The 24,631-nt window shown below is 47.3% G+C and overlaps 1 protein-coding gene across 1 annotated transcript; it reads right to left on the bottom strand.

The window, feature by feature from the left end:
• Nucleotides 1-984: 984 nt before the first annotated feature.
• On the bottom strand, nt 985-24,145 carry PHF11 (PHD finger protein 11). The gene is made up of 12 exons (XM_080608018.1): nt 23,995-24,145; nt 21,354-21,488; nt 20,697-20,804; nt 19,654-19,789; nt 18,293-18,400; nt 14,428-14,561; nt 11,457-11,503; nt 8,899-8,957; nt 7,383-7,449; nt 6,088-6,210; nt 5,147-5,218; nt 985-1,890 (listed from the first exon to the last, which is right to left on the bottom strand). The coding sequence occupies exons 4-12, from the start codon at nt 19,759-19,761 to the stop codon at nt 1,751-1,753; spliced, it is 858 nt and encodes a 285-aa protein (XP_080464144.1). The 5' UTR covers nt 19,762-19,789; nt 20,697-20,804; nt 21,354-21,488; nt 23,995-24,145; the 3' UTR covers nt 985-1,750.
• Nucleotides 24,146-24,631: the final 486 nt, after the last annotated feature.

Raw genomic sequence — 24,631 nt, 5'->3', positions numbered from 1 at the left:
AGTCTGTATCTGATTGCTTTACGCTAAGTCAGTATGTGAAATGCTGAGACCGTAACCTTACAGTGCCTACATAGACATACCTGCTATTCTTACTGTTCTTTAAAGGTGTCACGTCTTCCCCTAAATGCAGGGTAGACCAGAGAACCTGGAACTTCAAATGTGAAGATCAGGATGAGACTAACCACAGATCTGCTTCTTGGGCTGAAACTTGGCTCAGTTTTGCAGAGCCTAGAGTTCTGCAGTGCCGATAGAGGCCAGGGATCTCCTACCGCATGACAGTAAGAGCTCAGCCTAGGAGCACGTGAAGAAATGCTTCCACATGTGTCAAAAATTGTTTTAAATAAACAACTTGTTCTGGACTGCAAGCACTAGACTAAAGGTCTAGATGGTGAAGGGGGGGGGCAGGGGGAACAGCAGAGTATGCAAATGTCCTTGTGAGTAATTCAGATTGCTGCAGTATGAAGGGAAAAAGAGTTGGTGCAAGTCACATGCGCTTTTACTTCATTCCCATATTGGTGAATTTGCATCTTGGTTTCCTAATAACGGATAAATCCTTGCTCCATGTCAATACATTGAAGACATCTAAGTGAACATTTTCTAGGTAAAACAGGTGTGAATGGATCTTGGGTCCTTGGCTTAGGTAATAAACTATTTTGGCCCAAAATGTTCACGCACGTAAAAAGACCAGTATTTTCTTCACGGGGGGGTGGGAGTGTGGCAGCCTGCTTCTACCCCAAGGGCTTATGGCTTGACAGTTAGCCCTTATCACTTCTGTTACGCTACTTATCACTCTCCAACTTCATACCAGCTCATCTTGGGTTTGTACTAACTGTTGCGAAAACAACTGTACCTGCAGGGTGGTGGCTGGTAACACAGCAGCCTGCGGGACAAGGTGCAGTTAAAAACAGTGGTGCAGCAGCTTATCACCTCCCAGGCCCTATCCTATGCAACAGTGGGGCCACGGAGCATTACTAAAGACACAGCTTTCTTAAAAATGTTTTATTAAGTTACCCTTTTGTAGCTAAACAATGCTTTTCTGTATTCAAATAATTTTAATATAGTAGCTTTTCAGCCAAAATACATAGAAGTTACATCCTTCCTTAATGGAGAAAGGAAGAGACAGTCCTTTGATTGAAATCAGTTTACATTTTGATTGGAGCGTGATAGCCAGCCCTTGCTGGCTTGCTTGCAAACACCCTTTTACCCTTGTCATTACAGCAGCTCTAATTCCTCATTGACTGCTTAATGTATGCTCAATTAAAAAAAACTCCTGTTTATAATTCAGAAGGCTTCTTTGAGTGCAACTTCTGCTAATTTATCTTCTTTGGAAAGCCAAAGCAGCACTGTGGTCCTTAGAACAACACCGTCTCTATGCAGACAGTGATGCAGCCGCCTCCCACAGACAGGAGAGGCCTGCTGCAAGTAAAGTGACTGAAGAGTGTTCTCTGGCAGCTGACACACCCTTGTCTTTGAGGGAAAAAAAAGTCCTGGGGGAAGGGGTTCTCTTCAGCTTTAAGAGCTAAATTTGGTGTATATCACTCATTTATCCACAATAAAATTTAAAGAAAGGGACAACTTAAAGTTATTGCAACAGTGAGGTATTAAAAAAATGAGTAAAACACCCAGTCTTTGCTTGTGTCCCAAACTTCGGGGAGGAAAGGAAATCACTTACACACTGACCCGACGTGCTCTATGTTTTCTATCGTTAGAAAATTCTGAATATTGACACCGTTACAGACAGACTCGGGGGTTAGTCAGACACTGTACTGGATGTACTGGCAGCAGTCTCCTGGGGGGGAAGGACGACTTCTTTTAAATCCTGCAGTAGCTCAATCTGGTGGTCCAGTCTTTTCCTGCTTTCCAGAAGTTCCTGGATTTTTTCCTCTGTCCCTATTATGGAAAAGAAAGGGACAAATGTTTTTATTTTATTTTTATATGCAACTATTAATTTATAGTAAGTTACATAACGCATTAACACTGAGATTGCAGAGGCTTCCACTACTTAGTTTAGTCTACAGTGAAGCCACTGCCTTTCAGAAGCCTCAGCTTCACACTCTGTGCCTTTGTCTCTTCATTAACACACGGGGAGACAAGTTAAAGAACTTGTGGCAAAAGAAAACGCAGGCCAAATCACAGCTTTGCATACTTTGTTTTCCATCTTACTGTATCTCAAAGGTAGCTACAAGTTTTAAATTAACTTCCCTGAATTACATAAAGCAAATTTAGAACCCGAATGGATTTTAGTCAACCAAATTTTAAGCTTAAAAAGAGATGCTTTGGACAACTGAAGACAACGGCTAGTTTCTCAAAAAAACATGATTTAAGAGCATTTAATGCACCTGCTTCTGGCAAAATACTTAACTGCCAGTGCACCAATGGCATGAACCAGCTGTTTCGTCCTATTCGCAAAGCCCTACCTGGCTGACTGTCAGCTTATCCTTACTGCTTCTGCTTTCCTAATGTTAAATCACTGAAATCTGTGAGCGCTGGGTAACTTCGAGCCTGGTGCTAGAAGCCTGTAGTATTAATGGTGAGTTTTAATTGAAGCAATTGCTTTGTTCAGTAACATCGTTTTGTAGTGGTTGAGAGGACCATAATGAAAATGGCTTTAAACTAAAAGAGGGGAAATTTAGGTTAGATGTTAGGAGGAAATTCTTCCCTCAGAGGGTGGTGAGGCCCTGGCACAGGCTGCCCAGAGAAGCTGTGGCTGCCCCATCCCTGGAGGTGTTCAAGGCCAGGCTGGATGGGGCTTTGGGCAACCTGGTCTGGTGGGAGGTGTCCCTGCCCATGGCAGGGGGTTGGGACTGGGTGATCTTTAAGGTCCCTTCCAACCCCAACCATTCTGTGATCCTGTGAAACAGCACTCTCCATTGCTTGCCATGGGCAGCCTTTATGGCATGTCTATTTGGTGTCAAGTCCTCAAGGTTAAATGAACTAGCAGGCGCAAATCTGAAGAAAATGTTGGGCATGTACAAGTGGGAGCTGGAGAAAAATATCTTGGAGAATAGTTGGATACAAATGAGTAAGTTACCAGAAAAACAAACAGCAACCGTGATCACTGTGTTACTGCGTTCAACTTATGGGTGAACCACAGATGGGAGACATCAGCTCCAGTTCTCTAATCCCAAAGGGATACGGGAAAAACAGAAATAGCCCAGAGAAAGCTATCAGTGGTGAGAATGACCACTATCAGTGGTGAGAATGGCATACAGGAGCGCTTCCACAAGAAGGCAGGCAACAGACTGGAGACCTTTGACCTCACTGAAGAGAGAAACTAAAGGGAGAGAATGTTTCTGTAAAACAGGGAACAGCAGGGACCTGGAAAGACTGCACTCACCATTCCTTAAGTGCTAAGAAGCAATCAGTGAAAGTATGGCACAACAGGTTTAAAACAAAGTAGAGGAGAAAGCAACAACAACAAAGTGGATCAAAAGCAAAGCATTTCAGGTGACCAGAAGTCATCAGTTCCAAGGGAAAGAGCAAAGAAAACAGTACCCGTAGGAATCCTACAGTATTTAGTCCCAGACTTCATCCACTGTGACAGACGCTTAGTAGCGAGAGCTTGGAATACGGACTGGGGAGAAGGATGGAAGGAAGTGATGGTTTCCTTCTAACCCTACAGTGCGTCTTGCAACTAAAACGGTTCTCAGTCCTTTTCGACTGGTTTGTTACAAGAGCTCCTCCTGGGTAAGGTTTGGAACCAACTTTGATGTGTTTTCATTATTGACCTCGAAATTAAAATAGCCTTGATTGTATCAGAAAAGGAAAGTGTGTTCAGGAAGAACTGAGCTGCTGAAGTAGCGGGGAGTTGGAGAGGGGACAGCTTCCACACAGCAGAATCACGGGGCTGCCAGTACCAGAATTTCTCCTGTGAGCTGAGAAAAGGATGAAATAACCAACGCAGCTGTGAAAGAAGCAAGTGTGACCTAAGGTCGTGTCACACGAGGGATTACGAGCAGCGACGTATTAGTTCCCCTCAGATGAGGCACTGCCAGAACCTGCGTTGAGATAACTCCACAAACGCCAGGCACTCACACTCCAGAAGAGGAATTCAAAAGCAAGAACCGGAGACTCGAGGGAGGAGCCTGGCTTTCCGCAGGCAAGCAAAGGGGAAATGGGGGGGAACAGCAAACACCAGCTTCAAGCACTGAACTTATGTTAGCTGACTTGTTCCCACTTCCCTCTCTTAACGGTTATCAACCTTGTTCTAACTCCTGCTTTTATCCCTGTCAAAAAGGTGTAAGAGACCCACCTAGGTTTAGTTGGAACATTACAGCTAAAAAGTTGTAATGCTGCTTAAGCAGCTGAGACTTGAGTTCATGCCCTAGAGTTTCCTTCCGCTCTGGTGCTCCCAAGTGACTGCTCTTGCACGTTTTCACTGCATTCTTTGAGCATTGTCACCCCCCTTTCCAAAACCTATTAAAATTGCCATCAGTTCCAGGGAAGCTCTATCTGTAGTGTTCGATGCCCTTAACTGGAACAGAGCAGCCAGTCCCAACAGCACTCGTCGGAAAGCTGCACAGCTGTAAGAAAGGGAAGCTGCCTTCAGCAAGCCTTCCACACGCAGGGGGGGAAATAACTGCAGGAACAAGCACCAGCGCACCCTGCAGGAGGGAGGCTCCTCTGGGGCTGAGGCCCTGCGGTCCTCTGGAGCTGTGGAGCTGGGACACGGTTCCAGCTGGCCTCACGGCTGACAGCCACGTTAGGCACGCCGTGCTGCTGGTCGTTCAGGTAGCAACAGCTTTTATTCACTTACTTAGAGGATGCTGAGAAGTTCCATGGGATTGTCACTGTAAACGGTCATTTTATGATCATTTAGAATTGTGAAGATCATTCTGGGAGTTGATGAAAACGACTTGAATGACAACACAGTCACAGGTCATAGCTGACACGGGTTCATGAGGGGAAAGTCCTGTTAATGCACTTCCACAGAAGGGGATCTGGGGATTGTGGTCACAGCAAGCTGAACACGAGCCAGCAGCGTGCCCTGGCAGCCAGGAGGGCCAACCGTACCCTGGGGTGCGTCAGGTCCCTTCCACTTTGGGACATTCTGTGGTTTTGTGATTTTATCAAAATCCTCAGAAGAATAACATCAATGCGAAAAATCATACCAAGTGCTGCTGTTCTGACAGCTTATTTCACGTACCTGAATGAATATTTGTCAGTATATTTTCAAACAGTCCACAGTCAAAGAGTGACATTACTGTCTCTTCATACTCTGGAAGAAGAGAGAATATCACAGAGTAAAGGTTTACAGAACACTTGAGTTCACGCGCTGCCCAACATTAAGTGTAGCACAAAACAGTAATTAATTACAGCAATTGCTCAAGGTTTTAAGATAACAAAGACACACAAAGACACTTCTAATTCTGTACAACTGTTTTCATGAGACATGGCTATCAGTGTTTTACGTTCACTGCCATCCCAGATTTATGCCTCCATTTCCTAATTGGGGCATTTTGTGTTTCACTTCACTGGAAGCCTACAGAGTTTGCATGAGCATTAAGAGGTTTGCTTAACGGTGAAGTCCTTTGAAACCCTAAGGTGTCCTGGACTTCACTACTGCCCCTAGCACCGCGACACACGAGCTGCTCATGACGGAGATTTGGCCAGGTGTGACATTTCACCTTCCGTGCACGTGCTTCAGTTATTTGCAAAAAATAGCATTACTTATCCAAAAGCATTGTTCGTAACTTTGTAAAGCTGGGAGGACAATGGGAGAGGAAGGTTTGTTTGTTTTTTTCTTTAAAAAAAATTGTTTTGAGAACAAAGTAATACTAGTGGGGAATCCTCGAAGAACAAAGTGTTTCATACAATGCACTCACCAAAGAAACAAATACACGCTAACATTTGACATTGAAGTTTTAAGTAATCATCCAAAGCGTTGAAACATTCATACTCAAGGATTTTTCCCTCAAAAGAGTGCAGATTTAGACAGGCAGATGGTCCTTCCGTAAGAGCAACACGGCCTTACAATCCAAATAAAACCTTCCTGTTCTCTTCGTAACCGCTCCCCTCTTCAGAGTGTGGGAGTAGAGGCCTGCGTTCATGCCAATGGCTAAAAGGTGGCTGCAGAAAGCCCTGTACCTGTTTCCGAAGTGTTGTCATCCATCAGCTTTTCCTGCGCCAAGTGAAGCGTGTCCAGCATCTCTTCAAAGATGTCATCCAGCAGCCCGGCTTGCTTGCATTTCCTGAGGAAGTCTATTCGGACTGGTAAAACAGAACACACGCGCTCTTAGACACGAGAGGTCCTGAGCACAGCTGCGTGGGCTTCACCCACTCACTTCAGAAACTAAAACTTTGGTTCAAGTCTCCCTTCTGGTAACAAATACACAGGTGTCTGGCTCCTCCAGCTACCTGCTCAGCCCTCTGCAGTGGGAACAGCACTGTGCTCAGGTGAACACAAGCATCGTGCTGGCTATAAATTCACATACACTCTAGATTTGGCTTTGTTCATCAAAAAATGAATGCCTCCCCAACTCCACATGTGTCATTCCTAAAGCCACTTAATAACCCCTGGTGTAGGAAAACAGATGATTTGCTTTGCTTTTTTTTCTTCAAATCCTCTGGACCACACCATGGACTGAGCAGGCTAAAGGACAGAAAACAGCGCAAGAAGTGAACCAATACTGGACTTGGTAAGAGAACTGAGGTTACGTTTACTGCGAGTGATCCAGGCATTAACCTCATTTATTGATGTAACCCTGTTACCGTCCATTTTATGGTCCTGCTTTGTCAGCTTTTTACTGCTAAGGAAATAGGTAGTTATTTTTTCTTCATCTCGGAACAGCAGCTCAGCGACAGGTTTCAGTAAGGAGTCCCTGTGGACCACTGTGGGAATTCAGTGGGCTATTCAAAGGGAAAAAGCTCCCAGACTGCTCAGAGAAGTCTGTCAGCCTCCATCAAAAACAATGTTTTTAAAGTTTTCTAAACTTCTGAGCAGCAGCAGCGTAACTTTGACCAGCAATTACAGCAGGACTTCGGAGTAACGCAAACTGCGGAGCTGAAGGATGGGTCGAGCAGTCGATTTCACCCTTACACGTTTTGTCAACCAACCCGCGTACACCTGGGATTCAAAGGTAACATAAAATAGCACGCAGGGGCAGCAGTAACTGCAGCAGCATTTAGAAAGCCTGGTTCCTGCCCGGGGAGCCAGAACGCTCTTGTTCAAGGTGCACAGAACACCCTGCTGTGCAATTAAAACCCGCACGGTCGTTCTGCAAACCAGGCTCGTGCTCCCTTGCCAGAACACGGGGTCATTTGTTTCGGGCAAATAATAAAAGGCACATTTTCAACAGCGCTGCTTCCTAACACCTCCAAGCGCCGAACATCGACACAACAGGTCACGGTATCACGCAGCTCTTCCGTAAAGTCAGTCCCACCTTTATGCCTGCTGTTTTTTCTTTTTAATATTCGTAATCTGTTTTCTTCTGCTGTTTCTTCTGTGCTCTGTAAGAAAATCAAAACAATGTATTTTTACATCGTAGGGACATTTCCTGCTCTATTTTCAGTGTCTTAACTCCGCATTAGCAGAGAGAGAAAAACCAGCCCATATTTCTGTGAATAAAGTCAGCTTCCCCCCACACTTAACAATAGTCCTCTCCAGACATTCAAGTTTTTAAAAGGAGAAGCAAAAATCATTTCACAGCAAAATCTGCTACGAAAAGCCCATTTACCCTGCCCAATTACTATTACTGCACTTGCACAATGTATTCAGATAGCACAGATGTTAACAGATGGCTGCTGCTAACTCCCAGCATAAGTGACACCTAATTCTCCAGGCCAGATGTAATACTAAAAATGATCTGAGAGGAGAGGAGGAATATTTTTCTCTTCCTTTGGACAGGACGCAGTCATTCTCTGCTGTTCCAGATCACACCTCAGTACCACAAGTGATTCTTATCTCTACTACAAAGCTCCACCAGTGTAAGAGCTGCACCACCTGGACACTGGCAAGCAGTTTATCCTGCAGTGCCCAAACATACACGGAACCCCCCAGCTTCTTTATTTGCTTGGACTGATTTCCAAAACCACTAACGCTGGAGCAGCAGAAACAGCACGTTACCAGCGGTGGTGGGTCAAATGGATCTCAGTTACACCGCCGGGAACCTGAGTGGATTTACAGCTGAGAAATTCTTGGGGACAAATAACATACTGGTAAAAATGCCACTTGAAAGCTGCAGAGATCATCCATGTCCTCTCACATGACCTCCCTCTGATCTAGTGACCCGGAAGCCAATTCCTCTAGGAAGGAGAAATCCTGACCCCCATCAGTCATTGGGAGTTTGCATGCATAGTTCAGTGGAGCCAAGAGAATCCCCAAAAACTAAGTTGTATTTCCAGATTTCCTAACAACAGCCCCTAAAACAACTCCCCTTACAGCCAGAGGCATGCTCCCAAGCCCCTGGGAAGGCCATCTTCACCCACGGAGTGGGACCTGCCCGAGCTACAATGAAAATCTGCGGTGCCTACCATGAGAACAAGTGCTAGTTTAACAAGGCCAAGTGACTTATCAAAAGCTGTCTTCACAGAAAACATAAAAAGCCCTAAGCAAATCTGAGGGCCTCAGTGCTTCCAAGGAAAAGGAACGCCAAAGGAAAGCTCTTTTTTTCCAGCATTTCAAGATCACAGCCGCTGAGTCAGCCTGGTTCAGAAGTTCCCATCACACTCGTGCCACGCTGCCTGAGGGCAGCGTTGGCTCTGCCAGAAGCAGCTCTGAATTGCAAGTGGCTTTGTTCTGACAAAATGACAAGATCAAAACAAGGCAGCTGCAAAGGAAAAGTCGTCGTTTCTGTGAGAAAGCCTCCTTCTTAACGCACTGCCAAAAATACTTCACTGAAGCCCTTTGTTTTGGCAGATGTGGGTTTCTGTTTTAGAGCTACCGAAATCCAGAATTACCATTTGTTCCGTGATGGTGGAAGACTTCAGTGCGTGTCTTTTCCTCTTATTAGCTGCATCTAGAAACCAAGAGACAGCAAGGTAACTACACGTCAACCTTACGCCGACAATTTCATACAGCTCAAGTTCTCTCCTTCCCCAGCAAGCTACAGAAGTCAGGCGCTTTGGGTAGCCAGACAGGAATACATCTCAGCTTTCCCAAATACCTGATATTTCAGTGGAATCCACCTTATTTGCATGCAAGAAGTACAAGCCTGAATCACTAGGAAGTGCAAATCACTGCAGCATTAGGATATCGCTGCCTTTTAAACCCATTATAAAGCAAAACCCAGATTATAACGTAAGATTTTTGGCTGCGGCAGAGGGAGCTGACCCTCCCTGGCAGCAGCACCACCTCTACACGGTAAGAACTTAAGGCAAAACGTGACAAATTTATGAAAGATGATGTTTGTTCCCCATCAATCCTTGTTTATGTTAATACACTCTCAGAACTAAGGCTCCACAAGAGTTATTTTAGGTGTCCCAAAGACATACGAGTGGCATTAATTTTTCTTTGCTACATCTACCTCCTAGATAACCTCAGGAGCTCCTAATAGGAAGCAATTGTACTTGTGAGCTTTTATTATTTAAGCTACAAAGCGCTCTTATTGACGCTGTATGAAGATCTCTGCTTTCATTCTGTCCTCTATCAGCACGCAGCCGGCTCTTTCCAACGCCGTAACTGGCAGCTGCTGAAAATAGCTGCAGCACCACAAGCAGAGAAGGAAAACTGGCAAGGAGAACATGCCAGGGGGCAGAGAAAGCTGGAGAGGAGTAAAACTACCCACCAAAACCCAGAGGGTTTTAAATGCAGTGGGGTTACATGCCTCGGGTAATGCACGGTAAGTTTATTCCTCCTTAGAAATCACCTTAGGAATGGGAATGTTACTGCAGGTACAGAAAAGGCTGTCAGAACAAGTCCTTTTTTTTTTTCTTTTTGCGGGGGCGAGGGAGACAGTGCTTTACATTTGCTATTTTCATGGCCCGAAAGGAAATCATAGGCTACCACACCATCCAAAATAAAGCCGGGTGGCCTATTTTGGAGCGAGCTAGGAACCGCTGGTGGACGTATTGAGAACAAGGGGATGTGTCTCGTAGCTTTCTCCAGGCTACCAGGGAAAACGTGCCCGGAGAGGCAGCCCTCTTATACCAACTCCTGTTCCCACACAGTCCAGTCTTGGCTCAGCCTGCCCCGGGGGGAACGGCGGAGCTACTTCACTTGAGTTAGATCCTGAAAGTCTGAACTCTGCCGTGGAGCCACAGTGCCTCTATCCCAACCTATTTTAGCTGCAAACAGGTGGGCCAGGAACGGGTCAGAGAGCACCTGGGGCTGCAGCCAAGGCAACAGCAGCATACTCCTGCTCAGCCTGGCTCCTCTGTGCACCACGCGTGCATCTGAGAGCTGCTCAGAGGCAGGAGACGTTGGGGTTGTTGTGGAACCAAGCGTCATTTACCCAGCTGCTCTCTCGGACAGAGACGGGAGGAGCTCACTGAGGAGGCAGAGCTGCCAGAAAAATCCACTTACCCCTCTTAAACAAAGGGTCTCCGCATTTAGTGCCTCTGGCAGACCTCCATCAGGCATAAACTCTTCTCAGGGAACTTCCCATACGTGGTGCATGCATGCAGAACTCAAAGACACTGAGATCTTCAACCATGGAAGGTTTAAGTCCTCCTTATGAAGGAGGTGGTCTACAAGGTCGGTCCTGGGTAAGAGGCGATGATGATAACCACCCCAGTTGGCCCTTGGGTGGTGTTAGGATGGAGCCAGACCGCCGAAACAATCAGCCAGAGTTAGTGTTACTGCTCAGCTGGCTGAGTTAAACTCAACTTGGAAGCAAAGGCTGCTCTAGGACCCACTCCATTTCGAGCACCTGCATTTGGCTAACTCGGTGATCTGAACCCATGCGGTCAATTCGGTGAGACTCCCAGCCGCCTCAGTCAGCAAGCTGCCAAATTACACAAACTGCATTTCTGCAGCAGAGGGAGCGATCCTTAAACAGGGAGCGTATAACCCTTTGGTTACGCTTAAAAAGCGCTTTGGGATCCTTCAGAATGAAAGGCCATGTTTTCGAAGTACCGCAGTGGGTACAGAAGATGCAAGTGTGAACATTTTAATGCAACTGCAGGCACAAATCCCAGGGTGAGCACTCCTGTAACAGCCCTCGCTTTGCTAATCAGCTGCAAGCTCGTGCATCCCTCACTAGCACGAGCCCCCCGTTTCACACTCGTTTTTAAGAGCTGCTTGGGTCTACCTACAGAATAACTCCACGAAGGATCAGCTCCGTGTCAGTTTTGAAGGGGATTTGGGGATGATCAAACACAAACATTTCCTAATTCAAAAACCCTTCTTGCTTGCTGTCCATACCCCTGGATTTCAACCAAACCCCTCCTAAAAGATTCGAAATCCACCGCTCAATGTAAAGGTGGAATAACATTTGTTTTGTTCAAATTAGTTATCAACTGTAGGATAAAAACTTTTAAAACAGATAAAAATCAAGGAAGCCATTAAAGAAACTCACCATAGTGATTGGTCCTATTGCCTGGGTCATGTTTTGGGCAGAACACTCTAAAATTTAAGTTCGGTTTTAAGAAAAAGAGAAAAAGTATTAATAAATACGTAAACAGAGTAACGCTGACTGATTTCAACAAATATCTTCCCCTCTATTCATTAAATGTAAATTGAAAGACGTTCTAAAAAACTCTCAGGACGGTTGTTCAGCATTACCCACTTGGGAGAGCACCTGCTGTGAAGTCTCACACATGCACGAGCTTCTGGTTTTACTTTTGGAGCCTCAGCAGGCTCAGAACTGACAGCTCAAAGCTTCGGTATTCAATCGCCCCACCATGTTTGGACGGTGTAAATCATGTCAGGTGCATTTTGGCTGGTGTGGCTGCCAAACACTGGGACAGCGTTTGACCTGGGGTATTCTAATCTCATTCAGTAACTTGTTTTAATGCTGTCAGGATGAAATCCCCGAGTACTGATATTGCTTGGTTGTAGCTCCTGCTGCTCTGCCCCCTCACCCTATCCCAGCTGGGGCAGGTCCCAAACTTGTTTGCCAGTCAGCTTGGATTTATAAACCCTTCATAACACGCTGGCGTTGCCACACAGTAGTGTGCTGCCACATACAAGACCATTTACTTGTTTGGAGATCTCTGCCCCTCCCTTTCCATTGCCCAGTGCTGATCAGGTCCCCAAAATTTGGTCCCCAAATCCCGTGGAAGTAGGGCACGCCTGTTTGAGGTCCAGTAGCTTCAATCTGCCCGATCCCTTCATCCCTTAAATAATTTAGAAATACATGAGATGGGAAGACTTTCTCCATTTTTAGGAGAGCAATGCAAATTCCTTGGGAGAAATAAAATGCAGCAAATACGGCTGGAAATCCTCCTGATCTTCTGGATACTGTAATGTGTAGAGAACATAAACCAGCTTCTCTAAGATACCTTTCTTAGAGAAGGATCCCAAATCACTTTTTAAACAAAATTGCCTTGTCAAGAGTGGGGTTTAGCTGATCTCTTCATTACAAATCTCCATTTGCCAAGACTAAAGCTCAAGTGTTTAGAAGCAATTTTAAAAGGGAACCGCATTTAGTAGGCCATTGTGTGATTATTGTCATTTCTTGTTAAAAAAACAGAAGTGCTGAGCTTAGAAAAGTAGGCTGTTTCCTTGGCAAGCCAGCTTTTTTTGCATGAAATTAATTTTGATGCACAAAAAAAGATTTATACATGGTTAAGAATTCAGTCAGAAAACTACATACTGGTGGCACATTATTTACATACCTGAATTTCTAATTTCCCTACCATCATTTTTGGAAGATGGCACTAGAAACGATGCTTGTTTCCCCACTGTGCTATTACTTGCCTTTTGCAAAGCACTGTTCCTTTCTCTTTTTTATTCTGCTGTTTGCTCTGATAACCGCTGCTCATGATCTTAATGACAGCAATTCAGAATTTAAAAACACCAGCTCTCCTCCTACTGAAGGAATTCTTTCTTTCTGATACACTTTTCAGTATATTTTATATTTTGTATTTCACCATGAAAAAGAGCAGGGAGGCTGTCAATCCATGGCCACTGTTTTTTAAGTCTCGTTCTTCTGCTCTCCAGTAATTTCGTGTTAGCTACAAATTTTCTCCTTCATTCATGCTGCTGATACAGTGCAAAAGGCTTTGGATTCAAGTTCCTGAGACTTGCCTCACCACCCTTCTCTCATCCAGTCCTTTTTCATGCAGGTTTGCTATAGTTTTGCTCCCAATACAGGACAAGCAACTAGCCTCACACAATGACTTAACCCAAGGCATTTTTAAGTTCAGGGTCCCTCCACCTAGTCTCCAGTATCACCAGCTCAGAAAAACACCAAGTGAAACCATATATTCAGCTACCACTTCAGCAGTCTGCATACAGACTGCTGGCAATCCCATTCATTTCTCATCTCGATGATATTCACTCTTCTTAATCCCAAGGTGTCGTTCCTAAAGCACTACAATGAGTCATTTATTCTGCGATCACAGAAGCTCCTACCTTTCCATCTACACTCCGTCAGGAGCTTTGCAGGCTCCAGGGAACTCTACAAACACTAACTGAACATATCTTCTTCTTCCTACATAGCTGGCCCTACATCCTTACAGAAAGATCTGTTTATTTTGGAGTGAGAGCCCTACCAAAGCAGCCAGGACTGCAACTGCTTTGGGTACAAAAGGGCCCACCTTGTGCTATTACTGGACAGCCTACCACATTAATCTAAGACTAACGTAGCTTGTGACCTCTTTGGCCTTACCCAGAAGGGAGTGTTCTGGGTTGTGTCTGGGTTGTGTCTACGGGCCTCAGACCTTTACTCTAACTTCCTCGTTCCTTTTGGAGTCCTAGTTTCTCTACCCCTTTCCTCTGCAGATTATCATTCCTTCCTCTGAACAACTTTTTCCGTCTGCTATCTGCAATGTAAGCAGTCCGAGGGCAGCAGACACTAGGGCTAGCATGACCAGGACAGAAAATTTACTTAAAATCTGTTTAATGATGTTAATGCTAGCAACGTACTTGAAATGTAAGAAGATCCTGGATGGGAATAGAGACTTCTCTGCTAGCACATGGATGGAAAGTTACTAGCATTTGTCTAACATGAACAGATCCAGAAGCACGACAGCCTGGTCTGAGGCAAGAGAAACTGAGAATTTGAATCATTAGTTTGAACTTCAATAAAAATCTTTGTCCTTGAAGACTAGCTAGGTAGCCCGTAAAGACAGGCTTCCTCAGTTTAGGTCCAGTTATCTTTCAGCTCAGTCCCTGAATAGATTCCTTTCCACTGCTGTGATAAAGGAAAGCATTGCTTGTAAAAAGAGGGCATCAAACACTAACCATAGATGGAGCAACACTTGAAGTGAACATATTTCCTTTTTAAAAATAAGGAGTTAAAAAATTGACAATTTAAGTCTCTCTTCCTGACAGTAACACCAAAACCTTGAGAATAATTAGTTAGAAAAGATTTGGTTAAATACCGGTAGACTCCGTTTACTTCATCTGTTTCTATCGCTGCGTCATCGCAGAGCGCACAGAAGTAGTGGTAACTTCTGCGACAGGCTCTCTCCTCGCATCCCACAGTGGCTCCTTTCTTGCGACAGAAGTTGCACATCTACAATAAAACGATGGTTAGCAGGTAAGCATCACACATAGCTACTGAAAAAAAACCCCGACTTACAAAACAAGCGCTACCTTCTGTAGGAAAATCAAATATTTCATTGTAAGCCTTCTCTGTGGAAGGCATCAGGCAGGTTCACAGCAGCAAACTCCTACCTCGTCCATCATTTCAGTCACCTTTCTGCTATTTTACCTCAACTGCATCATTTCACAAATTAAGCAGGACAAAAAGAGCCATGTGAAGGAACTTAGCCACTTTCATCCCTTATCCCAAATCTGAACAAGTTATTTCAATACTCATTGGAATGGGTGCTTATATATTTATGTTCACAGAATCGCAGAATGGCTGAGGTTGGAAGGTACCTCCAGAGATCATCAGGTCCAACGCCCCTGCTCAAGCAGAGTCACCTAGAACACGTTACACAGGATGGCATCCAGGTGGGTTTTGATTATCTCCAGAGAAGGAGACTCCACAACCTCCCTGGGCAGCCTGTCCCAGTGCTCTGTCACCCTCACCGTAAAGAAGTTCTTCTTCATATGGCGATGAAACCTCCTGTGGTCCAATTTATAACCATTACCCCTTGTCCTATCACTGTCCACTGCTGAGAAGAGTTTCGCCCCATCCTCTTCACATTGTCCCCTCAGGTATTTGTAGAAGTTGGTAAGATCCCCTCTCGGTCTCCTCTTCTCTAGGCTAAACAGGCCTAGCTTCATTAGTCTTTCCTCATAGGACAGATGCTCCAATCCCTTAATCGGCTTCGTGGCTCTACTCTCTCCAGTAGCTCCATGTCCCTCTTGTACTGGGGAGCCCAGAACTGGACACAACACTCCAGGTGAGGCCTGACCAGGGCAGAGTAGAGGGGGAGGACCACCTCCCTCGACCTGCTGGCCACGCTCCTCTTGACGCAGCCCAGGACACCATTGGCCTTCTTGGCCACCAGGGCACACACTGCTGGCTCACGGTCAGCCTGCTGCCCACCACAACCCCCAGGTCCCTCTCTGCAGATCTCTCCAGCAGGTCACCCCCAGCCGGTACTGATGCCTGGGGTTGTTCATCCCCAGGTGCAGGACCCTGCACTTGCCCTTGTTGAATCTCACGAGGTTCCTCTCAGCCCAACTCTCCAGGTCCCTCCGAATGGCCGCACAGCCCTCTGCTGTGTCAGCCACTCCACCAAGCTTTGTATCATCCCCAAACTTGCTGAGGGTGCGCTCTGTCCCTTCATCCAGGTCGCTGATGAGTAAGTTGAACAGCACTGGCCCCAGTACTGACCCCTGGGGGACTCCACTGGCCACAGGCCTCCAACTAGACTCGGCACCGTTGAGCACAACCCTCTGAGCTCTGCCATCCAGCCAGTTCTCGATCCACCCCACTGTCCACTCATGGATCCCACACTTCTGGAGCTTGCCCAGGAGGATGACAGTGTCGAAAGCCTTGCTGAAGTCAAGGCAGACCACATCCACTGCTCTCCCCTCATCCATCCAGCCAGTCATTTCATCATAGAAATCTATCAGGTTGGTTAAACACAACTTCCCATAAATGAATCCATGTTAATTGTTCCTGATCACCTTCTTTTCCTCCACGTGCTTAATGATGGCCTCAAGGATGAGCTGCTCCACCATCTTTCCAGAGGTGGAGGTGAGGCTGACTGGCCTGTAGTTTCCTGGGTCTTCCTTCCTGCCCTTCTTGAGGTGATGTTGCCTTCTTGGGTGATGTTGGCTTTCTTCCAGCCCTCAGGCACCTCTCCTGTTCTCCAAGACCTTTCCAAGATGACAGAGAGCGGCTTAGCAGTAACACCTGTCTGCTCCCTCAGCACCCTTGGGTACATCCCATCCAGGCCAACAGATTTGTGGGTGTCTAACTCGCCTAAATAACCTCTAGCCCAATCCTCTTCAACCAGGGGAAAGTCTTCTCTCCAAGTTTTCTCTCATTTCTGTGCTCAGCAGTGCATGGGGGCCAGCCTTAGCAGTGAAGACTGAAGCAAAGAAGGTATTCAGTATCTCCACCTTCTCTGAATCTGCTGTCACCCTTCTCATTTAGCAGCGCACTCGCATTTTCCTTGTCTTCCTTTTGCTGCTGCTGTATTTGAAGAAGCCCTTCTTGTTGTCCTTAATGTCTCACGCTAAATTTAATTCTAACCAGGCCTTGGCCTTCCTCATTGCATCCCTGCATTCTCTGACAACGTTGCTGTATTCCACCCAAGCGGTCTGTCCCTTCTTCCACAACATGTACACTTCCTTCTTCAGTTTAAGTTTTCCCAAGAGCTCCTTACCCAGCCATGCAGGTCTCCTGCCCCCCTTGCTCAACTTCTTTCTCGTAGGGACGTGCCGATCCTGAGCTTGGAGGAAGTTGTGCTTGAGCCAGCTCTCCTGGGCCCCGTCCCAGGGGATTCCTCCAGTTAGGTCCCTGAAGAGGTCACAGTTGGCTCTCTTGAAATCCAGGGTTGCAGTCCTACTTTTTGCCCTGCTTCCTCCTCGCAGGGTCTTGAACTCCAACATCTCATGGTCACTGCAGCCGAGGCGGCCCTCCACCTTCCCATTTCCAACTAGACCATCTCTGTTAGTACCAGGACCAGCAGCGCCCCTCTCCTTGTTGGCTCACCTACCTCCTGCGTCAAGCAGTTATCCGCAATGTTCTGCAGTAACCTCCTGGACCGTTTGTTCTGAGCTGTGTTGTCTCCCCAGCAAATAGCAGGGTGGTTCAAGTCCCCCGTAACAACCAGGGCCTGCGAACTTGAGACAACTTGCAGCTGCCTGTAGAAGGCCCCATCCACTTCGTCTTCCTGATCCTGTGGCCTGTAGTGTTGCTCAGGGCTACCCGACAGGGTGAGATGGGTGAAGGTGGATTTCTTCTGCCACCTTGAGCAGGACTTGTTTCCGTTTATTCACATCCTTTCAGCTTCTGCCTCATGTCTGCTGGGGGATGGATACTGCATTCCCTTCTTGTTGGGAAATTTGTAGTGCCTGTTAATGTTTCACAGAGGCCAGAGCTTGGCACCACCACTCTATTTCCCTCTCTGAATCCCAGATGCCCCTCAGTTTTTCCACCTCTTCTCGTAGCTCACCTACCACACTGAGCAGGTCTTCCGCCTGCTCACATCTCATGCAGTTGCTATCTCTGCAGCTGCCCAAAGGTGGTGTGAAGCTTTGGCACCTGGACGGCTGCAAGCTTTTTCGGAAGCTCAGTTTGGGTCCCCACCTTCTTTTTGGCAAGGGTGGACGTGGCCTTCCACGACTGCTTGTTTCCGCGACTGTAAAACGTTCCCTAGACTAACTTCATAAAGAGAAGAGTTCCATCCAGTGGGAAGGGGGAAGGGGAGCCGAGTACAAAACCAACAAGAAAACCTCACACAAATAACCTTCCTTCTGCTAAAAAAAGAAGGTGTTCCCCTTTACACTTACAAATTGCATCATTTTGTTTCTGGCACTAGCTTAGTCTCTTCGGAAAGTCTCTTCTTACTCTTTTATCTTAGGAAAAAAGGGCCAGAAAAAAAATCCAATTAGCAACAACAAAAAAAAAGAACTAAACTTCAATAAGTATAATGTCCAATCAATGTTTGTAACTCTAAATCTGTAACTTCCCTGATCTTAGTAGATCAGGAGGATCAAGTATTTTTCTGCATTTTTTTTTCCAAACATAAAACTGACCAGACAACTCAGTACTGAAGGGTGGCAGGGTGCATGCTATGAGACAGGACTAAGTGCAGATTCCAGAAGAAACTGCCTTACCAGACGCTTTCCTCTCTTGAGTTCGTTCAATACTGATTCCACATCAAACCTTATGTCCAGATTATCTGGGTTATACTCTTCAGATTCCACAAATCCCGAGGAAAATAACTAGAGACAAAGAGACGATGTTAAGAATTAATAAAGAGACCTGGTCATCAATATATTCCAGAGAAAAGAAAGGGAGGGTACATCTGTTCTTCTTGCACGTGGATTTCACCTAACCTGAAGATGAACCAAGAAAAGATGACATGGTGAGAAGGTGAATTAGTAAGAAGTGTGAACAAAGAAAGCTTCAGGCTGCCCAGAGTAAGGAGCAGCAGCTGCTTGGCTGACAAACCTCCACACCTTGAGCAACTTTTATCTTCCCAGCTGCTCAGGCTTACAGTTGGATGCAACATTTCTCCATAAATAAAATTTTGGTACAGTCCAAAACCTCGGGGAAACCCACAAAAATGCACACTTGCACATTCACGCCACTTTAATTCCCATGGAAGCACTGAACCATGACAGTAAGCGAGGAAGTTATCTGCAACTGTTTTTGCAATTATTTTGTAAAGCTAATTTCAACCAAAAGCGAGCCGCCCTTATGTGGGCTGGTAACCACAGTCTGCCTGCTCAGAAGGTGATAGCTGGCTGGAAGAAGCCAAACAGGGCGCTCTTCCTAAAGCAGACAAATTAGTAAAGTTGTTGGGTTAAAAAAGCAAACCAAACCAAACCAACAAGAGTTCCAACGTTTAACCAACATTTACAGCCCTAATAAAAAACATTTTTCTGCTAGGTCATTTTTTAGCTTAGTTTCCTACAGACATTAAGCACGTGCAAGATGCCACCCATCTGCATCATGGCAATTCCGCTCTCCCCCAGTAATTCGGTTTGCTGGGTATTTAGTGGCACTGACAGAGAAAGAGAAATCTGTGAAGATAAGCAAGTTTGTGCCTGTTTCATGAAAGTGACTGGGCCTCATTCCAGTGTGAACCAGACCTGTAGGTCTGGATTCCCATCAGGAAACACGCAACAGCCACTTCGGGCTGTTTGTGCAAATATGTGAGGAGTGAGGCGGCAATGAAAAGCGTTCCACTTCCACAAATTTTGTGCACCTTACCACAAATCTAGCGTTATTTCCATTGCCACCTCTCGGCTAACAACGTACCTATTTTTATTGTTATTTTTGAAGCCAAACTTTCTGCAGTCAATCTGCAGAATACCGTGAACTTGAAGACTATTTCCTGTTTCAACCGAAACAAAAAAGGAGAGACAAAAGTCATTGTAAAGTTACAAAAAAAATCAACAGGCAGTGGAGACTCCCACTTTCGTGCTTCTCCATTTCCCTTACGTACTGACCAACGAAAAAAACCACTCACCAAACAATCCTGATGAGCTGCAATGTTTTGCTGTTCGGCAATGTACATTATAGAGCCAGCCTCCCCTTCTGAACAGAACGCACACGTTCTTCTCACCATCTTCGCCATTATCTGGAAAGCACCTAGAGCAGGAAGACTGGGAGAAAACACAAAGCGACTGACACAATTGTCTTATGCCAGGCAGGATGAGCAGAGGAAAGCAGAGCTCATGAGCTCTTGCCCTCTAACTGCTCCTTCACCTGCACCCCCTGAAGCCTGGTTCTTTGCCTTCAGCAACCAGAACGTGCAAAGCCTGCTCTTGGGACAACAGGGGGTGGGAAACAGGCTCCCAGCAGTTAGAGCAACGGGGAAAAAAGGTTTGTTTGCCCTAGGAAAGTCACTAACAAGTCATGGCAGAAGGCACAGAGCTAACAAAAGAATTGTCGAGCTTGTTCATCAAATATATGCTCCAACAACAGCCCCAAGAGCAGGCCAGCAAGTCATGCCCTCAACATTAAACCCCTTTTATTTGGAGGATGCTGGCTGTTCGTAGCAGTGCCTGCCTTCAGCTAACTCTGCCACACGTGGGTCTGCAAGTCAAGGATACAAAATGGCTTTCCCCAAACTCCTCCGGTGCCTTCTGGGAGTTGACAAAAAACAAGGAAGAAACACCAATTCCTTAGTGCAAAAAGGATGCAGCAAAGCAATGTGAAGAGGCTTACAAATGCAAATAGGAGAAAAGAGAGAGCCAAACACAGGAGACTTTAATGGAGGAGACTCTCTCAATGAAGTAGAGCGCTGACATGAGAAACGCCATCTTCTCTACATCCTGGAACCCACTCCCTGGACATCTATCCTCTTTTCCTGGCCATAACCACTCAAGTTTTAATCGTCCTTCTTCACACAGCCTCTCTTTTCTTTTTCCCAGCAGCCACAAAAAGTTAAAGGCAACCTACTTCTTTCACTAAACAGTCTAAATGTTTCTGAAAAAGCCTTTAACCCTCCCCTGCCACCCCCCAAGGAATTTAGGGCATCATTCCACACATTAATAGCAGAAGTTTTACTTTGTCTGTGGTTTCTGTGCAAGTCCACTGCAGAAATCTTCAATTTCCCACTCCTGCTAGGTGCGATACTCCAAACGCCAGAGACGTCACCTCTGACAGCCCAAAAGCCTGTAGGATAAGAGTAAGAAAAGTCTGTGTTTACTTTTAAGAAATAAGATCTGGTGTTAAATTACTCTAGTGACAGAGAAGCAGTAAGGCTCAAGTACCAAACAGGCAGGAAATCTCACAGCCCAGCAAATCTTGCACATATTTCTGTGGCTTTCAACAGTCAACTTCTGTCTTCGTTGGTTCCACCTCCCTTCCATAAAATGGAGGGGATAGTCTCAAGTGAGAAGAACACCAGAGTACAAGTGCATTTTTTTCTCCTGGCTCTGCCACAGAAACTTTACTTAATCTCAGGCAAGCCACTTTGCCTCTACACACATCTGTTTTTCCCCACATCCTTCTATATCTTGCAAGCAAGGTGGGGTAGGGACCGATTTCCACTACCCGATCTATACAGTAAGCATCATAACATCAGTCTCAAAGCTTAGGCATTAAATAAATGCAACAGAAACAAGTGGAAATGTATAGAAATATTAGAATTAGAGAGGGATAAGCCAGGGTTTGAATGGTTGGAGCCCAAGCAGGGCAGAGTTCTGTGCAGCAGGTCAGTACCTGGAATTGATGCATACATAGGCCCTGCTCAGGCCTAGTCGGAGGATCTGTCCCTGGGAAGCTGGTGAGGAAGGTGCTGAAGCTGGAGCCTGCAGCCCCTGATGCTCTTCCAGGCTCTGCGGAGAAATCTTGGTGCTGAAAGATAACCAAGGACCGTCGGTCAAGGTCAACCCCTGGGTTACTCCAGGGCCTTTGCCAGACCCCTGAAGCAACAGAGGGACAGCTCTCACCCATTCCTCACTGCAAGAGCAGCCAGCCTGCATCCGGTGCCCCATTCAGCCCAGTATCCTGCCACCAACTGCACTTTTGCTTTGTCCCTGTGCTCTTCCCTACGTTTCTGCTACTGATTACCATCAGGAATGGGATGCAAAGCTAAATGGGGCTGTGGATCCAGCTGGCTGCTCCTAAGTAAGGAAGGAAAGGCTAAGGGCATGGTTCCAGTTTCAGTTTAATTACGTTTTGCCTGAACAACCACTCACTTTTTGACACCCCAGATATATGAGTGAAGGGGCAAGAAATCATTGTTCCTCACTCAGCTCCTCTAGTAACACCCATGATATCACAAATCTGCTATTCTTTCTTGTGCTGCCTCTTTTTCAAGTTGAGGAATCTGAAACTATTTAGTTATTCCTTGTACAGAAGCTGTTCCACATCTTTGATCACTTTCATCACTTTGCAGTCTCTTTTCTACTCCTGCAGTAGCTCAAGAGGAGCTCTCTGTATTCATTTTTTTCTGAACAATTATTAGTATTTCACATACAGGACTGCTTCTGAGCATGGACCTGTCACTTCCATAGAACAACGCATTGTAGACCTCAGACCTCTTTTCTACATGGTAGCTGACAGACAGTACAGAGGGCAGTGTTACGACTGTTGACCTGACACACACATCGTCTTCCACTTATTAGTGCTGGATTTTCTCAGCCTTTATTTTATAGTCAAATGACTCAGAGTCCTTCTGCAACTTTTGACAAGCGGCTTTCGCTTTCACACAAAGTAAGGCATCTAATTCGTCTGTAAGAGCCACAGGCTCTTCGACTGCCCTCCACTAATGAAGGAGGGGATAAAGCTGTAAAACAGAAGGTTGAGGGGAAGCAGTCACGGGAAGGAAACAGCCACGTGTCTCAGGATGCTTCTCTGATCCCTCTGCCATTTCCTAGCAACACACCCTATTAGTTTTGCAACAACGGCAAACTGGAAGAAAGCAGTAAATGAAACAGAAAGTAAAAGGGGATGAGAAAAGGGGATTGTGCAACTGCCAAGTGCACCTTGCTGAAATGTTACTCATTTGTTTAAGCATTACCTCTCCAGAAGCAATTCTGAAAGCATCCTTGCAGGTACACAAACTCACATTACACAGAAGGAACCAGAGGCAATAAAGACCACCCATCATCTCTGTAGCAGGGTGAGGAGAACACAAACTCCCTGACTTCCAGCGTGCTGCCAGAACCTGGTGCCCTAGCTGCTGTTCTGCTCTCCTCTCAGCATACTGAAGGAGTTTGTTTGCTGAAGCAGAAAGATGGAAAGTACCCCAGACTCATGGCTTCCAACCTTTGCAGTTTGTGGGGAAAGACGCAGTACTGCTCATATATTAGCTGGGCACAAGAGCTCTGCTCTCCCCCCAGATGTTAGCAGCATAAAGACACCTGTCCTTTACAAGGATTTTAGAACAAAACCAACGAAATCCATCTTCCCCTCCACCTTTTATTTGATACATAGATCTAAGTCATGAAAAAGGTATTTTCTTTGAAAGGTAGCCATGTCAACACACCAATCCCAGTGATGGGGATGATAGGAAGGTTCCTCACCAGCCCTCAGCTCTCACCCCTTCCAAGATGCTGGGGACCACCAGCACTGGCGACCATCACCCACACCCTGAAGAGGAACTGGGAACGTTTCCAGAACGTTCTGGGAGTTCCCAGAAGGATGGAGATTCTCCAGTGTTTGAATAAAGCACGATCTGCTGTGGTAGAATGGCTACGAAGCTGGTGAAGGGCTTGGAACACAAGTCCTGTGAGGAGTGGCTGAGGGAGCTGGGGGTGTTTGGTCTGGAGGAGGCTCAGGGGAGAGAGACCTCATTGCTCTCTGCAACTACCTGAAAGGAAGGTGTGGGGAGCTGGGGGTCGGCCTCTTCTCACAGATAACCAGTGACAGGACTAGAGGGAATGGCCTCAAGTTGCGCCAGGGGAGGTTCAGGTTGGAAATGAGGAGACATTTCTTCCCAGAAAGAGCAGTCAGGCACTGGGACGGGTTGCCCAGGGAGGTGGTGGAGTCACCGTCCCTGGGGGTGTTCAAGGAGAGGCTGGACGTGGTGCTTAGGGACGTGGTTCAGTGGGTGACACTGGTGGCAGGGGGTTATTTAAGGCTCCATTTCCCCTCAGGGCTGCCGAGGGGCTGACACCCCGACACCAGGGGCACAGACACCGCCCCCTCCTCCCCGCCCAGCCCCGAGCCCCTCAGGGACCCCCGGGGGGGGGGAGGGGCCGCCCCCAGCCCCTCTCGGCCCCGCGCTCCCCTCAGGGAGGCCGGGCTCGCCCACTGCCGCCCTGTGGGGGGGGAGCTCCGCCGGGCACCCCCCACCCGCAGGGCGTGGAGGCGCCCCTGTCCGCCCCCCCCCGCGCGGCTGCCCGGTGGTACTTACCGCGGGGGGCTCGCAGGCCGGCCCGCACCAGCGGCCGCTTCCGCGCGGGGGAGGGGGAAGGGGGGGGAGGCTCGCGGAAGTGGGCGGGCCCAGCCGGAGCGCCGAGCATGCGCGCTGCGGAGCCCGCGCTCGGCGGCGCGGTGGGAGGGGGTGGGAAGAGGAGAGCGGGGTTGGGCGGAGGGGGCGGGAGCCGCGGGTCACGTGGGCAGGGAGCGGCTCTCGGCACATCCCCGCGCCTTCGGGCGTGGCGGCGCTGGGGCCGCGGGTTCGAGTCCCGCTCCCGGCAGCCCCGGGGGGCGAAGCCCCATCCCCGGCCTGAGGCCCGGAGCCTGCAGGGGAGGCTCTGCCGGCGCCAGGAGGACGAGGACGGGCCTGTCCCAGAAGCTCCTGCTTCTCCTCGCCCCATAGGCTGGTCCCCTCCCGCTGACGGTGCCCCCCAATGGGTCAGGGTGGTTCCCTCCGTGTGGGACAGCCTGCGGCGGATCCCTGCTGGCCTCCTCACAGAGCCCTGCTGCCAGCCCAACCCTCCCCCTGAGAGAACAGGGCTGGCAGGCGCTTCCCCTCATGGCCCCGACAGGCTGACAGGGCGTCCCAGATGTGTCACTGCGTGGGCTCGTAGGTGTCTTTCACCTGGGCC

The sequence above is a fragment of the Anser brachyrhynchus genome (genome assembly GCF_964034855.1).
Source record: "Anser brachyrhynchus genome assembly, chromosome: 1".
In the NCBI taxonomy this organism is placed as follows: domain Eukaryota; kingdom Metazoa; phylum Chordata; class Aves; order Anseriformes; family Anatidae; genus Anser; species Anser brachyrhynchus.
Note: the sequence above shows the minus strand (reverse complement) of the source record. Positions and strands in the feature narration are given on the sequence as shown.

Excerpts from the sequence above, each read along its gene's own strand:
- PHF11 (XM_080608018.1), bottom strand. The coding sequence starts at position 19,761 with ATGGCGAAGATGGTGAGAAGAACGTGTGCGTTCTGTTCAGAAGGGGAG. Across the intron at positions 6,211-7,382 it reads AAAAAACAGCAGGCATAAAG|TCCGAATAGACTTCCTCAGG; the intron begins GTGGGACTGACT and ends CTGTTTTACCAG. Across the intron at positions 1,891-5,146 it reads ACTGACAAATATTCATTCAG|GGACAGAGGAAAAAATCCAG; the intron begins GTACGTGAAATA and ends TTTCCATAATAG.